Source organism: Mesoplodon densirostris, chromosome 10, assembly GCF_025265405.1.
Source record: "Mesoplodon densirostris isolate mMesDen1 chromosome 10, mMesDen1 primary haplotype, whole genome shotgun sequence".
In the NCBI taxonomy this organism is placed as follows: domain Eukaryota; kingdom Metazoa; phylum Chordata; class Mammalia; order Artiodactyla; family Ziphiidae; genus Mesoplodon; species Mesoplodon densirostris.
The window spans coordinates 17281986-17303117 of NC_082670.1; the positions used below are offsets into that span (position 1 = coordinate 17281986).

At 35.5% G+C, this 21132-nt stretch overlaps 1 protein-coding gene across 5 annotated transcripts in view; it reads left to right on the plus strand.

Annotated features, from left to right (window-relative positions):
* The window catches only part of CDKAL1 (CDK5 regulatory subunit associated protein 1 like 1), a 657744-nt gene that overhangs the window by 465578 nt on the left and 171034 nt on the right, over nucleotides 1–21132 (plus strand). For all 5 annotated transcript variants that reach the window (XM_060109792.1, XM_060109791.1, XM_060109795.1 and 2 more), the window contains one exon: nucleotides 13537–13717. In XM_060109792.1, the coding sequence (XP_059965775.1) occupies nucleotides 13537–13717 (181 nt within the window). The remainder of the gene's footprint in view (nucleotides 1–13536; nucleotides 13718–21132) is intronic.

Consider the following 21132-nt stretch of genomic DNA (forward strand, 5'->3'; position numbering starts at 1 on the left):
TAACACCTATCCTTCTCAAACTCTTCCAAAATATAGCAGGATGGAGGAAGGCTCCCAAACTCATTCTACGAGGCCACCATCACCCTGATACCGAAACCAGACAAAGATGTCACAAAGAAAGAAAGTTACAGGCCAATATCACTGATGAATATAGATGCGAAAATCCTCACCAAAATACTAGGAAACAGAATCCAACAGCACATTAAAAGGATCATACACCACGATCAACTGGGGTTTATCCCAAGAATACAAGGATTCTTCAATATACTTAAATCAATCAATGTGATACACCATATTAACAAATTGAATGAGAAAAACCATAAGATCATCTCAATAAATGCAGAGAAAGCTTTTGACAAAATTCAACACCCATTTATGATAAAAACCTTCCAGAAAGTAGGCATGGGGGAACTTACCTCAACATAATAAAGGCCATATATGACAAACCCACAGCCAACATTGTCCTCAATGGGGAAACACTGAAACCATTTCCACTAAGGAACAAGACAAGGTTGCCCACTCTCACCACTGTTATTCAACATTGTTTTGGAAGTTTTAGCCACAACAGTCAGAGAAGAACAAGAAATAAAAGGAATCCATATCAGAAAAGAAGAAGTAAAGCTGTCACTGTTGGCAGATGACATGATACTATACATAGAGAATCCTAAAGATGCTACCAGAAAACTACTAGAGCTAATCAATGAATTTGGTAAAGTAGCAGGATACAAAATTAATGCACAGAAATCTCTTGCATTTCTATACACTTAGGATGAAAAATCTGAAAGTGAAATTAAGGAAACACTCCCATTTACCATTGCAACAAAAAGAATGAAATACCTAGGAATAAAGCTACCTAAGGAGACAAAAGACCTGTATGCAGAAAACTATAAGACACTGATGAAAGAAATTAAAGATGATATAAGGAGATGGAGAGATACACCATGTTCTTCGATTGGAAGAATCAACATTGCGAAAATGACTATATTACCCAAAGCAATGTACAGATTCAGTGCAATCCCTATCAAACTGCCACTGGCATTCTTCAGAGAACTAGAACAAAAAATTTCACAATTTGTATGGAAACACAAAAGACCCCGAATAGCCTAAGCAATCTTGAGAAAGAAAAACGGAGCTGGAGGAATCAGGCTCCCGGACTTCAGACTATTCTACAAAGCTACAGTAATCAAGACAGTATGGTACTGGCCCAAAAACAGAAATATAGATCAATGGAACAGGATCGAAAACCCAGAGATAAACCCACGCACATATTGTCACCTTATTATTGATAAAGGAGGCAAGAATATACAATGGAGAAAATACAGCCTCTTCAATAAGTTGTGCTGGGAAAACTGGATAGCTACATGTAAAAGAAGGAAATTAGAACACTCCCTAACACCATACACAAAAATAAACGCAAAATCAATTAAAGACCTAAATGTCAGGCCAGACACTATCAAACTCTTAGAGGAAAACATAGGCAGAACACTCTATGCCGTAAATCACAGCAAGGTCCTTTTTTGGCCCACCTCCTAGAGTAATGGAAATGAAAACAAAAATAAACAAATGGGACCTAATGAAACTTGAAAGCTTATGCACAGCAAAGGAAACCATAAACAAGACCAAAAGACAACCCTCAGAATGGGAGAAAATATTTGCAAATGAAACAACTGACAAAGGATTACTCTCCAAAATTTACAAGCAGCTTATGCAGTTCAATATCAAAAAAACAAACAACCCAATCCAAAAATGGGCAGAAGACCTAAATAGACATTTGTCCAAAGGAGATATACAGATTGCCAACAAACACATGAAAGGATGCTCAACATCATTAATCATTAGAGAAATGCAAATCAAAACTACAATGACATATCATCTCACACCAGTCAGAATGGCCATCATCAAAAAAATCTACAAACAATAAATGCTGGAGAGGGTGTGGAGAAAAGGGAACCCTGTTGCACTGTTGGTGGGAATGTAAATTGATACAGTCACTATGGAGAACAGTATGGAGGCTCCTTAAAAAACTATAAATAGGACTACCATATGACCCAGGAATCCCACTACTGGGCATGTAACTTGGGAAAACCATAATTCGAAAAGAGTCATGTACCACAATGTTCATTGCAGAACTTATTACAATAGCCAGGACATGGAAGCAACCTAAGTGTCCATCAACAGATGAATGGATAAAGAAGATGTGGCACATATATATACAATGGAATATTACTCAGCCATAAAAAGATACAAAATTGAGTTATTTGTAGTGAGGTGGATGGACCTAGAGTGTGTCATACAGAGTGAAGTAAGTCAGAAAGAGAATAACAAGTACCCTATGCTAACACATATATACGGAATCTAAAAATAAATGGTCATGAGGAACCTAGGGACAGGACAGGAATAAAGACACAGACCTACTAGAGAATGGACTTGAGGACATGGGGAGGGGGGAGTGTAATCTGGGACAAAGTGAGAGAGTGGCATGGACGTATATACACTACCAAATGTAAAACTGATAGCTAGTGGGAAGCAGGTGCATAACACAGGGAGATCAGCTCAGTGCTTTGTGACCACCTAAAGGGGTGGGATAGGGAGGGTGGGAGGGAGGGAGATCCAAGAGGGAAGAGATATGGGTATGTACATATATGTATAGCCGATTAACTTTGTTATAAAGCAGAAACTAACAGGCCATTGTAAAGCAATTATACTCCAATAAAGATGTTATAAATAAATAAAGAAAACCTGAATGGTTACCTGCTAACATCTTTTTTGATCATTATCATCACTCATCAACAAATAGGTAGATGTTATTATTCCTATTTACAGGTGGCTCAGAGAGAGGAAGCAGTCATAGTACCACTAGAAAGAAATCAGATTTAAATCCAGACAGATTTGGGTCCCCATTTTCTAGCCACATTCTCACAGATTATCTTACTTTTCTGAGCTCAGGTCCCTCTTTCGCAGAATAGGGATGACAACACATCCCTTCCTGGTCTGCTGTGAAGACCAAGTAAAGTAATGAATGTAAAGCATTTACAATCGCAGCTGCCATATAGTACGTGCTTAATAGATGCCAGCTTGCTTTTGTGTTCCTTAAGAGACTAACAGAAATGGGGAACAAGACCACACCAACTACCTTGAACCTGGACTCTTCTCCTTCTATTACACGTATGGCCCCTATTTCTGCTCACATTTCTTTTGTATCTGGTAGTGTCGATAAGTGTTAGTAGAAAATTTTAGCAGGAGTGCATGATCAGAGTATAAAAGACACTAAAACAAAGTTGACATGACATGACCAGTTTGATATTCTTTATCACAAAAAAATTAGAAGACACTGACATGGTGAAGTGATTTATGTATAAAGTATAAGAAATTCCGAAATGCTCTAGATATGAAAAATATTCCAGCTTCAGCACCTCCTGACAAAAGTCCAAAAGTATCTAATGAAGGAATTACACCAGAACTGAGTTTGTTTCTGGAAGTCTAATTATGTTAAAAACAACTGCACAAAGAAAAACTGTTCAATATAAGTTGATAACTAAAAATAAAGTAAAACTAAATAAAACTAAAAGAATAAAGTTAAAATAGCTCAGACAAGTTTTTACTTAGAAGGTAACTTAAAAGAGCAGTTCTATACACAGTTTTCTGTTCGTTAAGGTTTGCTCAAGTGTGTACACCAATGAGATGAGTACCTAAGTGACACAGATAAGAGGTAAGACTGATCCTTTGTTTACCATTTAGTGATTCTGTGTTGATTGGCAGTTTCTTCCGCCTTTTTGAATCTTATTTCCCTAATGGTGCTTTCCCTATTTCCCACAGGGACAAAATAGAATCTATCTTATGTGGAGGTTGTATTAAATAAGGTGTAAGTTGTTCACATATTGCCTGGCACTTAGTATTATATAATAAATGATAGTTGTTGTTATCATCTCTCTGACAGGGTTACAATAATAATAGCTAAAACATGTCAGGCAGTATGTAGCAGGCACTGTCCTGAGCAACTAGTTGATATACTAACTCATTAATCCTCTTCTCTGTGAATACTTTTACTATTCTTATTTTATAGAAAAGGAAACTGAAGCATACTAGTGCTAAATAAGTAATTTGCCCAAGAGCATGCAGCTAGTTAGTGTCAGAAGCCCTCAGTTACACATGGGAAGAGTTTTCTCCTAGATATCCATGTTAAAAAATTAGGGATGAACTCCCAAGCCACACCAGTCTTTCTTTGTCCTAGTGACTCATTATGGCTTTTCAACCCTTATCTAAATGTTTCAGGGCTTTTTCTGTTTTCAGCTCAGGTCCTTTAAGAATTTCTTCGTAAAATTATGAAAATAAATTTAAAGCTGCTGAAAGGTGTCTTAACTTTATTTGAAGATGTCGTATTGTTTCTCCCTAAATTTCCTCTTCGGTGTGAACAGAATGATTGCTCGTTGTCATAAATCAGTAGTTGGGAAATAAGTCCAAGTTTTCCTCCTCCTAGGCCTTCCTGATGGCAGGCTCTGAACATAATTCCCTTTCAACCTTAACCTTACCTTTTATTATCTTTGCCTTTTGCCCCTATTTGGCCATATTTAATTCTTGGACTATGCTTTGTCAAAAGCTTAGCTAATAGGACTTCTTAGAATAAAGTATGTTCTGGAGCACGGGTCCCCAACCCCTGGGGGTCCTCGGCCTGTTGGGAATCGGGCCGCACAGCAGGAGGTGAGCGACCAGCGAGCAGGGAAGCTTCATCTGCCTCTCCCCATCGCTCGCATTACTGCCTGAACCATCCCCCGCCTCCCTCCCCCAGCCCCCCACCCCCATCCGTGGAAAAATTGTCTTCCATGAAACTGGTCTCTGGGGCCAAAAAGGTTGGGGACCGCTGTTATGGAGGATTGCATAACTATCTCTCTGTCTTTAGAAAGATGTTTTTTCTAGTTTTGTTTCTTTCACTTTTAAGAGGGTTGCTGTGGGTATAATTCAGATACCATCCAATAAGCACCCAGTGTAAGAGTATGTTTGAAGATTTTTACTGAATGTATACATTTGTGCAACCATCATCACAAGTCAGTTTTACAGTGCTTTGGTTAGGACACAGAGTTTCCTAATGCCTGTTTGGAGTGAATCCCTGCTCCCAGGCCCAGGCAACCACTGATCAGTTTTCTGTCTCTCTAGTTTTGCTTCTTGTAGAAATTTCATGTAAATGGAAATAATAAGTAATCCTTTGTGTCTTCCTTCTTAGGATGTTTTCAGGGTTCACCCATGTTGGTGCATGTATCATTAGTTGGTTCTCTTTTATTTGTAAGTAAATTTCCATTGTATGGGTATGTCACATTTTGTTTATCCATTCACCAGTTGATAGACACTTGGACTGTTTCCAGGTTGAAGCTATTATGAAGAATGCTGCTGTAAAAATCCACATACAAGTCCTTGTGTGGACATATGTTTTAATTTCTCTTGTGTAGATAGCTAGGAGTAGACTTTCTTAGTCACAGTAAGTGTGTATTTAACTTTTCAAACAATTGCCAAACCGTTTCCCAAAGTAACTGCACCATTTTAAAGTCCCACCTACAGTGGATAAGGGTTTCAGTTTCTCAGTATGCACATCGATGTCAGTTGTTTTCTAGTGTTTTTCCAATATAGCCATTCTCCTGGGTATGTGGCATCTTACAAGGTTTTAACTTGCATTGCCCTGATTATTAACGACTTTGGGCATTTTTTAATGCACTTATTATACTATTCATATATCTTCTTTAGTTAAGTGTTAAAATCCTTTGCCCATTGTACAGTTGTGTTGTCTTCCTGTTGGTGAGACATAAGAGTTCTTAAAATATTTTGTATACAAAATATACAAATCTTTTTATCAGATATATGATATGTAAATACTTTTTCCCAGTCTGTGGCTTCTCTTTTTGTTTTCTTAATGGTGTATTTTCAATAAGTCCAATTTACCAGTTTATCCAATTTTTTCTCATAGATTGTGCTTTTGGTGTTGGTGTTATAGCTAAGAAATCTTTTCCTTACTCAAGTCACAAAGATTTTCTTCTGGAAGTTTAGTAATTCTAGCTCTTACATTTATATCTATGATTCATATAGAAGTACTTTTTGTGTATAATGTAAGGTAAAGTAAGGGTCTAATAAGTTTTTTTGGCGGGGGGCATATGGTATCCAATTGCTCCAGCACCATTTATTGAAAACACTGTCACCTGCCCTCATTGAATTGCCTTGGCAGTTTTGTTGAAAATGAACCATAAATGTATGGGTGTATTTTTGGACTCTATGCTGTTCCACTGATCTGTCATTATACTGCTACCACACTGTCTTGATAGTGTAGCTTTGTAGTAAGTCTTTTAAGTCAGGTTCATCCATTCCACTAACTTTGTTCTTGTTCAAAATTGTTTTGGCTATTTTAGGTCCTTTACATTTCCATATAAATTTAGAATCACTTGTCGATGTTTTCTACAGAAAAACATCCTGAAATATTTTGATTGTAGTTGCACTGAATCTTTTCTCTTAATTATGTATTTTATTTTTAACATCTTTATTGGAGTATAATTGCCTTACAGTGTTGTGTTAGTTTATGCTATATAACAAAGTGAATCAGCTATACATATACACATATCCCCATATCCCCTCACTCTTGCATCTCCCTCCCACCTTCCCTATCCTACCCCTCTAGGCAGTCACAGAGCACAGAGCTGATCTCCCTGTGCTATGTGGCTGCTTCCCACTAGCTATCTGTTTTACATTCGGTAGTGTATATATGTCCATGCCACTCTTCATTTCATCCCAGCTTCCCCTTCCCACTCCCTGTGTCCTCAAGTCCATTCTCTACATCTGCGTCTTTATTCCTGTCCTGCCTCTAGGTTTTTCAGAACCATTTTTCTTTTTTAGATTCCATATATATGTGTTAGCATTGGGTACTTGTTTTTCTCTTTCTGAGTTACTTCACTCTGTATGACAGACTCTAGGTCCATCCACCTCACTACAAATAACTCAATTTCGTTTCTTTTTATGGCTGAGTAATATTCCATTGTATATATGTGCCACATCTTCTTTATCCATTCATCTGTCTGTGGACACTTAGGTTGCTTCCATGTCCTGGCTATTGTATATAGTTCTGCAGTGAACATTGTGGTACATGACTCTTTTTTTTTTTTTTTTTTTTTTTTTTTTTGCGGTATGCGGGCCTCTCACTGTTGTGGCCTCCCCCGTTGCGGAGCACAGGCTCCGGACGCGCAGGCTCAGCGGCCATGGCTCACGGGCCCAGCCGCTCCGCGGCATATGGGATCCTCCCAGACCGGGGCACGAACCCGTATCCCCTGCATCGGCAGGCGGACTCTCAACCACTTGCGCCACCAGGGAGGCCCGACTCTTTTTGAATTATGGTTTTCTTTGGGTATATGCCCAGTAGTGGGATTGCTGGGTCATATGGTAGTTCTTTTTTTGCACTGAATCTTAGTATTGATTTGAAGAGACTAACCATCTTAACAACAGTATAATCTTCCAATCCATGAAAATGATATATTTTTCAATTTATTTAGCTGTTCTTTTATTTCTCTCAGCAAATTTTAAGAAACTCTTTAAATTATCTGTTTCTATGCTCAAATTTATTCTTAAGTATTTTTATGCTATTGTGAATGAAACTGCTTTCTTGATTTCATTTTCTCAATACTCATTACTAATATATAAAAATACAATTGATTTTTCTAAACTTTTTACTTTATATTGGAGTATAGCTGATTAACAGTGTTTTGATAGTTTCAGGTGTACAGCAAAGTGATTCAATTATACATATACCTGTATCTATTCTTTTTCAAATTCTTTTCCCATTTAGGTTGTTACATAATATTGAGCATAGTTGCCTGTGCTATACAGTATAAAATACAGTTGATTTTTATATGTTGATCCTTAGCTTTAGTGAACTCATTTATTCTAGTAGATTCATTAGATTTCTTAGATTTTCTATGTATGAGATTATGTCACTTGCACAAAAAAAAAGACTTTTTCCTTTTCAATCTATATGCTTTTCATTTCTTTCTCTTGCTTTTCTGCACTGATGTTCTACTCCACTAATATTTTGAAGAAGTGAGAACAGAATTCTCTGCCTTGTTACTATTCTTAATGGAAAAGCATTTAGTCTTTCACCAATAAATATGATAATAGCTATAGATCCTTTATCAGATTGCAGTAGTTTCCTTCTGTTCTTTCTTTGCTGAGAGTTTTTATCATGAATGGGTGCTGGACTTGTAAACTGAGTTTTCTGCATGTACTAATATCACCATGGGGTTTTTATCCTTTATTCTTTTCATATGGCTTATTGCATTAATTGATATTTGCACGTCATACCAACCCTTGCATTTCTGAGATTAAAAACATGGTCATGATATACAATACTTTTTTGTGTTTTCAGGCTCACTTTGCTTATCTTCTGTTAAGAATTTTTGTCTCTGAGTTCATGGGGGTTATTGGTCTAGAATTATTTCCATCTCTTTCTCTGGTTTCATACAGGCTACTATTGCTGGACTTGTAAAATGAGTTTCTCATCTATTTTTGGAACAGTCTCTGGGAATTCCCTGGCAGTCCAGTGGTTAGGACTCAGGTCTCTCACTGCCAGGTCCCCAGGTTCAATCCATGGTTGGGGAACTAAGATCCCGAAGCAAGCTGCATGGCCAAAAAAAAAAAAAAAAAAAAAAGGAAAGAAATAGTCTCTGTAGAATTAGTTTTATTCTCTCTTAAACGTGAAGTCATCTGGGTCTGCATGCCTCCATTGTTTTTTGTTGTTTTCTTTGGTGAGAGTACTTTAAATTACAAGTTCAATTTTTGTAATAGATAAAAGGCTATGCACACATATATATGGAATTTAAGAAAAAAAAATGTCATGAAGAACCTAGGGGTAAGACAGGAATAAAGACAGACCTACTTGAGAATGGACTTGAGGATATGGGGAGGGGGAAGGGTAAGCTGTGAGAAAGCGAGAGAGAGCCATGGACATATATACACTACCAAACGTAAGGTAGATAGCTAGTGGGAAGCAGCCGCATAGCACAGGGAGATCAGCTCAGTGCTTTGTGACCGCCTGGAGGGGTGGGATAGGGAGGGTGGGAGGGAGGGAGACGCAAGAGGGAAGAGATATGGGAACATATGTATAGGTATAACTGATTCACTTTGTTATAAAGCAGAAACTAACACACCATTGTAAAGCAATTATACTCCAATAAAGATGTTAAAAAAAAAGGCTATGCAGATTTTCTGCTTCTTCAGTTTTTATAATTTATGCCTTTCAAAGAATTTTCCTGTTTCATCTAAGTTTTTAATTTATTGGCTTAAAATTGCTTACAATATACCCTTAGTGTCCTTTGAATGTTGATAACAACTGTAGTGCTGTCCCCTCCTTCATGCCTGAAGTCGGTCATTTGTGTCTTTTCTTCTCAGTCTACTAGTAGTTTAGTAATTTTATTAATTATTTTTAAAGGTGCACCTTACTTTTATTGTTTTTTTCCTATTTTCTATTTTATTGACTTCTTCTTTTACCTTTATTATTTCTTTTATTTTACTTTGAGTTTGATTTGCTCCTGTTTTAAAACTTCTTAAGGTGGAAGCTTAGATTATTGTTTACCTCTTTCTAAAACAGACATTTAAATCTATAAATTTCTTTCTAAGCACTGCTTTAGCTGCATCCCATATATTTAGATATGGTATATTTTTATTTTCATTCCATTCAAGATACTTTTTATTCCCTTTCTACTTCCAATTTAGCTTCCATGAAATTGTAGAGTAATTTTCCTGGAATTAATCCCTATAGGACTAAAAAATGTTTCTTTTAATCATGTGTTTTGTTTATGCCTAATAATTTTAATAGGTCTGATCCTTTTTCTGATCATTTTTACCGCTTTCTTTTGAGGTAGATAGTGTGTGTGTTAGTCTCACTTTTTTCACATGTGGAATTTGAAGCTCATAATTTATTGATCTAAAGAATGAAATAGAATCAGCCTTTTTATATTTTTGCCAGTGAAACACCAAATTGCAAGTGAAAGTCTTGAGGTGTAATAAAGTACAACATTTTTTGTAGTATTTCAAATACAGTATGGCATGTATATATGTATGTATTTTTAGTCAAGGTGAATAATTAAGTATTTAAAAATATTTGGGGCTTTCTTAAATGCTGGCCTAGTGCCAGCAGATAGGTAGTAGTCTACTTACATGTCCCTGATCAATTTTCATAACTAATCATACAGCTCAATTCATATGCATAATTGGAAACTTTCTCATTAATTCCATTCCCAAGTTATTTAATGAACTCTTTTTGCAAGTAAATAGCAAGTATAAGTCAGAAAAAAATGGGTCAAAACTTCTCTTATTTAAGCTAATTAAACATTTTCATTTTCATCATTCCGTCAGAATTAATGCTACTATGAAAATGTAAATATAGAAGGTCTTTTAAATTTTAAAAAGGCATAATACCTAGTAATTATATTTATTAGACTGACAGCTTCAATAAATTTGTGGAAATGATCATTTTTAAAAATTTTAGTAATTTGAAAATTCATACCGTCTCAAAAAACAGCATTTACTCACAATTAGCATATTAAATATTTGGATTAATATTCTATTTTACGCCCCTTAAAATTTCCTTATAGCCACTTAAATCATATGCATGCAATTAGTTTAGAATTTGGTCCACTTCAAACATTTTTGATTTTTCTTATGAACTGAAGAGAATATTTACTAATAAGCTAATTAGCAGTGTAAATATGAGATATTTTATTTGGTTCACCTAAGGAGCCCAATTATTTTGAAGAACCTAAGTAGCATGATTTGCATATACAAAATCAATGTATAGATGAGCTTCAATATTAAAGTGTAGTCTCTACTTTGAAAACATTTTTTGGGGAATCAGTTTATATTCTTATATACTTTGAAACTTAAACTGCTTTTACTTTTAAATACTAACTTAGGTCTTTCATGAATTCATAGTGTCCTATCCCCACCTCTGTTATTGGTCACCTTTTTGTGTGGATTATCAAATATATTTATACATTGAACATTGCCTTCCTTAACATTTATGATGACTACTGTAAAGGTTTGTCTTTTCTTTTTCACTATGGACTTTAAGGCCAAAGTAAGCAGGTGTTATATAATACTGAACTCAACTACATTGGATCAAGAGGATGTGGGGTGAGGGGGGGAAGGATCAGTAAGGTACTTTCCTTTGGGAATACCCCATAATCTAGTGCCAAGTTCATTCCAATTCATAGCCTGGAACAATAACCAATTGTCTTTGTCACTGCAGTGTTTCACAGGCAATTTCTCAGATTTTTTTTTTTTTCCCCTAATTTCTTAGGGGAGATGGACTCTTCTCTGTCACTTCTGCTGTGATCCATTACTTTTATTTTTAGGTGTGGACTTCTTTTGTTCAGAAATAGTTGTAAGTCAACTGTAAAAAATTGCTAATTGAAGTTATTAACATAATTCTATTTCACATGCTTTAGCTAGTCTAGAAAATAGTCTTTTTATTTACCATTTACTGTAAAAGTATATTTTTTACGGTTTTCAACAGTAATTTTGATAATTATCCTTAAAAGAAAAAAAATTTTATAACACGATAAAATTTTTTTAAATAATTTTTTTCCAAATATACTGTTAGATTTTTCTGTATGTATATTGTCTCATTTTCTATTTAGCATCAGATAGAAAAGTTCCAGACCTTGGAACTTCCCTTACTAATTAAAGTTCAGTCAGGTTAATAGCTGGGTGAGACTAAGCAGAAATCAAGAAAGAAATATTTTTAAAAATAAATTTGTCATTCTTTCACACAGAATATTGTAGCATACTTATGGAGAAATTCAATGGCCAAAGAGAAATGACTTCCAAGATGCTAACATATGGACCTATTGAAAAACAAATGGAGCTTATTACCCAGTCACTCTGATGAAAAGCTTTTAGTGCTTTATTCTTAAGTATTAAAGGGTAGCAAGAGTCACTATTTATTACGGCAGGTCTTAGTCATGAATGAAAGGGACCAAATCCAAGAACCCAGAGGAAATAGATACAGTTAAAGTGAGCAAAGGAAAGATTGCGGCTAAACTGTAATTGGTATCCTCAAAGAGTTAAGAAAAGATGTTGCATCTCTAAAAAACAGTAAGCTGTGAAAAGGAAAACTGGAAAATGAGAAAGAGCTCTTAGAAATTTAAAATATGGTAAACAATTAATTTTTTCAATAGAAGCATTGGAAGATAAACTCAAGTAAATCTTTCAGAAAATGTAACAAAAGCACAAGGTGGAAAATAATAGTGGAGCAGCTTAGAGGGTCCATCCTGTAGTTTCAACATTGCAAGGAGAGGAGTTACAGAGAGAGAAAAATGATTTAAAAAATAGCATAAAATTAGACCTATAGACCATGAGTCTCCAGATTGTACCCTGTGCAAATATTTTAATACTTAATCCAAGACCTATTATCATGAAATTTAAAAACATTGAAAAAAATTAGTAACCTAAAAGCTTTCAAAACGATAGTGGGGCACATGTAAAGAAGTTTGCATCAGAGTGGATCTGGACATCTCATCTCAACCTTGCCAACTTAAAAAAAAAAAAAAGGGAACAATACAAAATTCTGATGGGTAATACTTTTCATTTTGGAGGGCTATGCACCCCACACTATCAGTCAGTTGTGTGTGGATTAAGACATGTTCAGAGATGCTAAAACAATAACAAAAAAATTTCCCTGCCACTCTTTTTGATGAAGCTTCTGAAAGAATGCTCCAGCAGAATTAAGGAGAACAGAATAGTCAAGAATTAGGAAGACATAGGATCCAGAAAAAAAAAGTGGGGGAGGGATTGAAAAGAAAACCAAGGAACCACATTCAGGGATGACAGCTGGTTCATTATGAAAGCAACACATACTTGAAGAAAGTTAGGAGTGACATTTCCAGAGAGAAAAATGGAACTGGTAAATTATATAGTACATCAAGAGTTTAGAAAGTAGTATTGGTTTTTGATAGAACTGATGGATCTTCTGGAAAACATTTACATAGGTACATAGAATATTAAGCAATTTTTTTAAAAAGGAGGCAATTATTAACTCTAAGAAAAATATGGCAAAAGATAACTTATTGATAGTATACCAGTTGGCTGTGAAAGTGAACACTATCTCAGCATTTATACCAATGGAAATACTATTAACACTATTAATTTAACTAAAAATTGAGCAGTGATTATGTTGGAAGGGGAGGGATAGAGTAGTTTAAAGAGCTAAATCCTCATTGAAGTCTGCAAATATTGCCTAATAGTCAATAAGTCTAGAAATAGAATAAGCATCAATATTAAAATATAGAAGGATGAAGAAACATCTGAAATTTTTTAAAATGGGTATTTCCTGAGGATGATAGGGGGCCGTGTTTTCCATAAACTTTTAATATTTAGGGCATTTTAAAACTGTTTGCAAATGTCCCTTTCCTAAAAATTTAATTTTAAAGGAATAGTGGTATTTAAAATGTCAAGGAAATAGAATAATTATGGACTGTAGTCAACTTTGTACATTTTTGTTTTATTATTTTCTAGAGTTCCTGGAATAACTATTGCTACAGACATTATCTGTGGTTTTCCTGGAGAAACAGACCAAGATTTTCAAGAAACAGTGAAACTTGTTGAAGAGTACAAGTTTCCAAGTCTCTTTATTAACCAATTTTACCCAAGACCAGGAACTCCTGCTGCAAAAATGGAACAAGTTCCAGCGCAAGTGGTAAGATACTTTTCTTGTAAGGTATTATATTTAGCCAACAGCTATAAAAATGCAGCTGTTTCCTGCCTTAACACAACTAGCACATGGTATAACCAACCCTTAAGTTACAAAATACGGAATGTTTGTTCTCAGTTGGGGTCAGGGGCAGGGAGACCTTGGTACATTAAATGACCTTAGGCAACTATAATATTACCTTTTTTTCTTTCTCTTGAAGAGTGAGGTTCAGATGACACGGGGAAAATTTTTTAAACTAATATCTAGTACTAACTGTTTATAGGATAAAGCCTTGGATCTTTCACAATAAGGCAAAACTTAAATATTTGTGAGCAAAGGAGGCTTCCCTGCTTCTTAAGAGATGCTTTTCATAATTTGTTACTTTCTGAGGGTCCCCTGGTTTTCCTGTTTTTCCATGGGATAGATATGATGCTGTCTGTCTATTTCAGATGTGTGTGGCTTTCACAGTGAGCCTCAATTTAATTTCCTCCTTACATGTTCATAGATGTATTAGAATAAGATGACCTAAAATAAATGTGAAAAAGTTTGAGAGCCAGTAAAGGCAAACTGTTTCCCAGAATGCACCAGAAATTAATGACCTCAAACAAACATTTAGTTTCTAGATTCGTTGGCCCAAGATGAAAAAATGTTAGTAAGCCTTAAGAGGAAGTAGAATTTTTTTCACTGAAAATTTTCTGCTTTGTTTCTGATTACCAAAACAAATTGTGCGCTACCATTAATTTTTCATAAACATAAAAAGAAATCAAATGAACTAATTACTTTTTATATCTAAATTACAATTTTTATTGACGTATAATTTGCATTCAGCAAAATTACCTCTTTCCAGCATATAGTTCTTTGAATTTTGATGAATGCATTCACTAGTGTAACTGGTCCCACAATCAAGATACAGAATGGTTCCATCAGGCCCCCCCGCCAAACTCCCTTTTACTTTTTTTGTAGTAATCTACTCTCTCCATCCCCATCTCCTTAACAACTACTGTTCTATTGTCCTTATAGTCTAATTCATTCTTTTTTAAACTTCTTTACTAAAAAAGTTTTTAAACTTCAAAATACCTGCAGAAAAGTGTACAGCTATATGTTTTCATAAAGTGAATACTTCCATGTAACCCTCAGTCTGATCAAGAAATAGGACATTAGCATTACCCCAGAGGTCCCCGTCATGCCTTTCTCTTTACTGTCCTCTCCTATTTCCCAACAGAAACCACTATCCCTCATTCTGACATATTAGTTTGACCTGTTTTTAAACTTGATATAAATGAAAGAATTCATCAGTGTTTGAATGTTGGGTTTTTTAATTTAACATTGTGTTGGTGAGAGTAGTCTGTTTTTGCTAGTAGCTGTATCTCATTCATTTTCTTTGCTGTATAGTATTCCATTTATGCAAATCACAATTTGTCCATCCTAATGTGAAAGAAGAATTGGGTCTTTTAAACATTCCATTGTTAGTATTGCAACTAATACAGCTGTCAGCTTTCCTGCTTGTATCTTTTATTTGCCTCGTGTATGTAAACGCTTCTGCTGGGTGTTTAGCTAGGAGTGTAATTGCTGGATCATAGGAAATACAATTACTCTGCTCTACTAGATGCTGCCCAATAGTTTTCCCAACTAGTTGAATTTAGAGTTCCAGCAGCAGTATATCTAAAAATGCTAGTGACTCTGTATCCTTGCAAACAGTTGGCAGTATGTTTTTATTAGTAACCATTCTGATGGGAATGTAATGTAATCTTTTTGCGGGGGGGCAATGTTGGGTCTTTGTTGCCGCACATGGGCTTTCTCTAGTTGGGGCGAGCTGGAGCTACTCTTCGTTGTGGTGCGTGTGCTTCTCATTGCGGTGGTTTCTCTTGTTGCGGAGCATGGGCTCTAGGCATGTGGGCTTCAGTAGTTGTGGCACAAGGGCTCAGTAGTTGTGGTGCACAGGCTTAGTTGCTCCGCGGCATGTGGGATCTTCCCAGACGAGGGATTGAACCCATGTCCCCTGTGTAGGCAGGCGGATTCTTAACCACTGTGCCACCAGGGAAGTCCTGTAATGTAATCTAATTGTGGTTTTTATATCTCCCTGTCAACTATTGATACTGAATACCTTTTATATGTTTTATTGGAGATTTGGATACACTTTTTCATGAAGTGCCTGTTCACACCTTTGCCCCTTTATCTCTTGGCTTACCTGTTTTGTTTGTTTCCTCCCCCATTCCTTCCTCTGATTTATAGGAATTATTTGTGTTTTCTGAATAGAAGTCCATTGTTGGTCATGGTAATCTAAGTACCTTCCATTCTGTAACCAGTCTTTGCACTCTTTTAATGGTGCCTTTTGAAGAGCATTCTTAATTTTATGTAGAATTTATCAATATTTTTCTTCTTGTTTAGTGTTTTTTGGGTCCTGTTTAAGATTACCTTCCCCATATTGTCATGAAGATACCCTCCCCCACAAAAGGTACTCTTAGATTTTATGATTTTGCCTTTTACTTTTAGATCTTTAATCCAACTGGAATTTATTTTTGTTTAGATTATGAGGTACGGAGGTCAAGACTTTTTAAAAAATATAAGGATATCCATTTGAGTCATCACCACTTATGGAATCTCATCCTTTACCCACTGCTCTGCTTGGTCACCTTTATCATAAATCAAGTGTCTCTACACGTGGGTCTCTTCTGGAACTTTATTCTATTCCTTTGGTCTGTTGATTTCTCCACAAAATCACAAAGTTAAGTACTGTAGCTTTGTAATAAGTCTTGATATTGGCAGTGTAAGTATTCCAAATGTTTTTTCCTTGAAAATTGTCCTGACTATTCTTGATCCTTTGACTTTCTAAATTTGTCAACTTCCACCAAAAAATCCTGCTGGAATTTTAATTGATATTGTATTGATTCTGTAGATCATTTGGGGGAAAATTGACATTGTAATAATATCAAGTTTTTCATCTTTGAATAAAATATAGCTCTTAGTTATTTTAATCTTCTTTAATTTCTCTCAATAATGATAGTTTTCTGTATACAAGCCTTGCATATCATTTATTATTTTTATCCATATGTGTGTATTCCCTTGATATTATTAATCATTTTTAATTGTTACCTCTATTTAGAAATAGAATTGATTTTAACATATTTATCTTTCACCCATCAACTTTGCTGAATTTATTTATTCTAATAGTTTTTCTGTAGGATTTTTTTTTCTTCCAATTTTTCTGTATATACAATTGTATTATCTAAGGATAGTTACAGTTTTACTTGTTCCTTTTCAATCCTCATAACTTTTATTTCTTATTGTATTGCCTGGAACTTCCAGTACACTACTGAATAAAATTGGGTAGTTTTCTCTTCTTTCCTAACTCAGGAGTGGAGTTTACAGAATTTCATCATTCAGTATAAAAGTTAACTGTAGTTTGGGGATTAGGGAAGTCCCTTTCTAAGTCCTAATTTACCATATGTGTGTGTGTAAATTAGGTAAATTATGTGTGTGCACACGCACGCTTTAATCATGAATAGAATTAAACTTTTATCACTTTCTTTTCATCTATTGAAGTAATCATATGGTTTGTTTGTGGTGTTAAGTCTGTTAACATTGTGAATTCTACTGAATGGCTTTTGAATATTTAAATCAACCTTGCATTCCTGGGATAAACTTCTCTTGGTCATGATGTATTATTTTTGATATATCATTTCAGTCAGTTTGCTCAAATTTTGTGAAGAATTTTTACATCTTTGTTCACGGAAAATTTTGATCTGTAGTTTTCTTGTAATGTCTTCTTAATTTTGGTTTCAGAGTAATGTTGGTCTCATAAAATGAGTTGGGAAGCATTCCTTCCTCTACATTTTTCTGGAAGAGTTTTTATAGTATTTCTATTATTTTCCCTTAAATATACCTAGAATTACCTAATGTGTTAAGTGGAATTGTAAAATGGCCCCAGAAACTCCCTCATCCCTTTCCCCCTCATTAGGGTACATACTCTATGTAATCCCTGGGACTGTTAATTTGATATTTGCTCTACCCTTTGGTTTCTTGGTTCTGCCCTCTGAGTCATTTTTCCTTGTTCATGAAAGCAGTTTCTCAGAAACGTTGTGGCTCTTCCCTGTATTTCGCTGGAGTTTATTCCATTAGACAAAAATCACATCAACAGATCTTTATGATATGATGCCTTCTCTACCTTAGCCCCCTGCTGAGTACTTTTCTTTGTATTTTTCCTCCTTGGAATTCCTGGAGCTTCTTTACTCTGCCCTGACCTCTTTCATCAGCTTTGGACAATGTCAGCCATTCTCTCTCCAGGTATTTCTTTTGCTCAATTCCCTCTTTCTCTTCTCTTCTAGAATTTCAGTTATACATGTTATGATATCCAATGTCTAATTTATCCTTTTTTATATGTTTGCTTCTTTGTTCTCTTTCTGTTTCTGGATGTTCTCTCCTCACCTCTTTTCTAGTTTCTTGCTATTCACAGTAGTGAATAGCAAGATGAACAGCAACAGTAGCATGTGTGGTCCCTAGAGAAGCAGCACTGCTGCCCACCCATGGGGCTGCTGGAAATGCAGGCTCTCAGGCCCCACCCCATCCCAGACCTTCTCAGTCATTCTTTGTCTCCACATGATTTGTCTGTACATTAAAATTTATGAAGTGCTATTCTAGTTTACTAATCCTTTATTCATCTGTTTTTAATCTGCCATCAAACCCATATATGGAATTTCTCATTTTAATTTTTTTACTTCTAGAATTACAATTTGATTCTTTTTTTATAGATTCCAGTGTTCAAGTGAAGTTCCCCATACTTTCCTCTATATTTTTTGAACATATTTTATCAGTTACCTTAAAGCCCATACTGAATTCTCCAATATCTGGATCTAATGTTGGTTTGTTTGTATTGTCTTTTTTTCTTGATTTTGATCATTTGTCTTCTCTTTCCATATACCTGATCATTTTTATTATATGACTACCATTGTTTATTAAAAAAAAAAAACTATAGGGTCTAGACTGTAATGTGTCTTCCTCTGGGAGTATTTAATTTTGCTTCTGCTAGACTCTAAGATAAGAACTGATTATTTGAATTGATCTGAGATTGATTTTTCAAACTATTTTTCAGTCTTTCTGAGGATTGGGTTATTTCTGGCTTGCCCTTACTTTTTGAAGGCAGGCAGGGGTGTGTTGGTTTTTAACAACTGATGTTCAGCAGGAAGGGTTCTGTTTATAGCTTTTGCTGATTTCCATAGTGTAAATACTTCTACTCTTGCCAGTTTCAAATCACCAATGTGGTATCACTGAACAGCACATGAAATTGGGAAGAGATGCACATAATCAACTCTGGTGAGCTGGTCAAAAGCCTCAGCCAACATACCACCCTAGCGGAGCTCTTCAGGATCTCAGCTGAAATTCTGTGGTGGTTAGCAGGGCCTTTTTTTACGGCAGGTCTTCAACTCTAATTTTTGTCTCTGCAGGATCATGAGAATGCTTCAGGCTCTGCATAGTTTCTCAGCCTCTTGGCTTTTACCTGGCTGCTCAGTCTCCCAGTCACTGCTTACAAATTAATAAATACCCAGAAGGGAAAAGTAGATCCAAATATTGAGCTTCTCTCCAGGATCTTAGTTCCTCAGGTTCTCACTGCCTTGGTAGCTTTTTGTTGTTCAAACAGTACATATTATACATTTTATTCACCTTTTCTAATTGTTCTTGGCAAGATCATTGGTCTGATACAGGCTGGTTTGCCTTAGCCAGAAGCAGAGCTCATTGCATAAAATCAGCTTTCAGATGCTTTTTATTTTGCTCTTTTATCTTTTAAACATAGCCCCTTAGCATCTTCCTTACATTTTTAGACTTCTGTCACCCAATCCTGGCATAGCAGAACCATTTTTTTTTTTAGACTTCATATTTTAGAGCAGTTTTAGGTTCATAGCAAAATTGAGTAGAAAGTACATAGAGTTCCCAAATACTCTGCCACACACACATACAGCTTCCCTGATATCAACCTCCCACACCAGAGTGTGGTACGTTGGTTACATCGATGAACCTACATCGGCACATCATTATCGCCCAAAGTCAGTAGTTTACATTTCAGTCTACATTCTTTGCATTTGTGGAAATGTGTGAAAACATGTATCTACCATTATAGTATCATGCAGAATAGTTTCCCTTCTCTAAAAATTCTCTGTGCTCTACCTGTTCATCCCTCCCCTACCCCCCAACACCTGGGAACCACTGATTATTTTTACTGTATTCATAATTTTGCCTTTTCCAGAATGTCAGATAGTTGGAATCCTAGAGTGTTGTATCCTTTTCAGATTGGCTTATTTCACTTAGTAGTGTGCATTTAAGGTTTCTCTATGTCTTTCTATGGTTTGATAGCTTATTTCATTTTAAAACAACAGAAATTTATTGTCTGACAGTTCTGAATACTGAAGTCCAGAGGCAGGCTTCCTCTGGACCACGTAGGAAAATCCTTCCTTGCCTCTTCCTAGCTTTGGGTGGTTTGCTGCTAATCTTTTTCCTTTGCTTGTAGCTGATTTTCTGCCTTCATTGTCACATGGTATCCCTGTGTGTCTCTGTCTTCACATGGCTATTTCTTGTAAGGGCCCCAGCCATATTAGATTAGGGACCCGCCCTATTCCTCATCTCAGCTCATTACATCTGCAGTAATCCTCTTTCCAAATAAGGCTGCATTTTGAGATTATGGGGGTTAGGACTTCAACATATCTTTTTTGGCGGGAGATACAACTCAATCCACACACTTCTCTAAATTTCTGTAATTATGCTCTAGGTAAAAACTAGCCTGGAAGAGTTTCATCTTTATAAAATTCAGAATCTTAAATAAAAGGAATTAAGTATTAATGATGAAACCCTTTGATGACCTGCCATCAAAGAGAGGATATATCATGTGCATTGAATCTCCCTGGTTTTCCTAAATTTATCAAAAATTAACAATTGTCTACCCTAAGGTAGGTACTTTATGAAACTGCTTAGTAACTGGACGTCACTAAAACACTGCTACAAAATAGATATCCATTGTTTCTTATCTAATTTGTTTCCCATTTCCTTGCCTAAAAAATCAACAACGAAGATGGACTCTAACCCCTTATTGGAAGAAGACCACAATATCAGTTACTTTCAAACAACACTTTTTATTCTGTCTTTAGAGCGCCTCTTAGTGAAAATATATTGTTTTCTTAGGTATATTTTATTTCCACTAAAATCAACCCCCCCCAAATGTTCTTCTCCAATAAATGACATGAATAATTTCAGTATACTTTTCCCTTTCCCATAACTATATTTACATGAATCCTAGTATTAATATAAGTAAATCCCAGTGCTTTTCATGCTTTATAGTAGAGCTCTGATAAATGAACTAAATTTTGTGTATTTTTTAATCATTTAAATCATCAAATGGATAAAAGCACCATACAGTTGAGTTTTGCATTTGCATA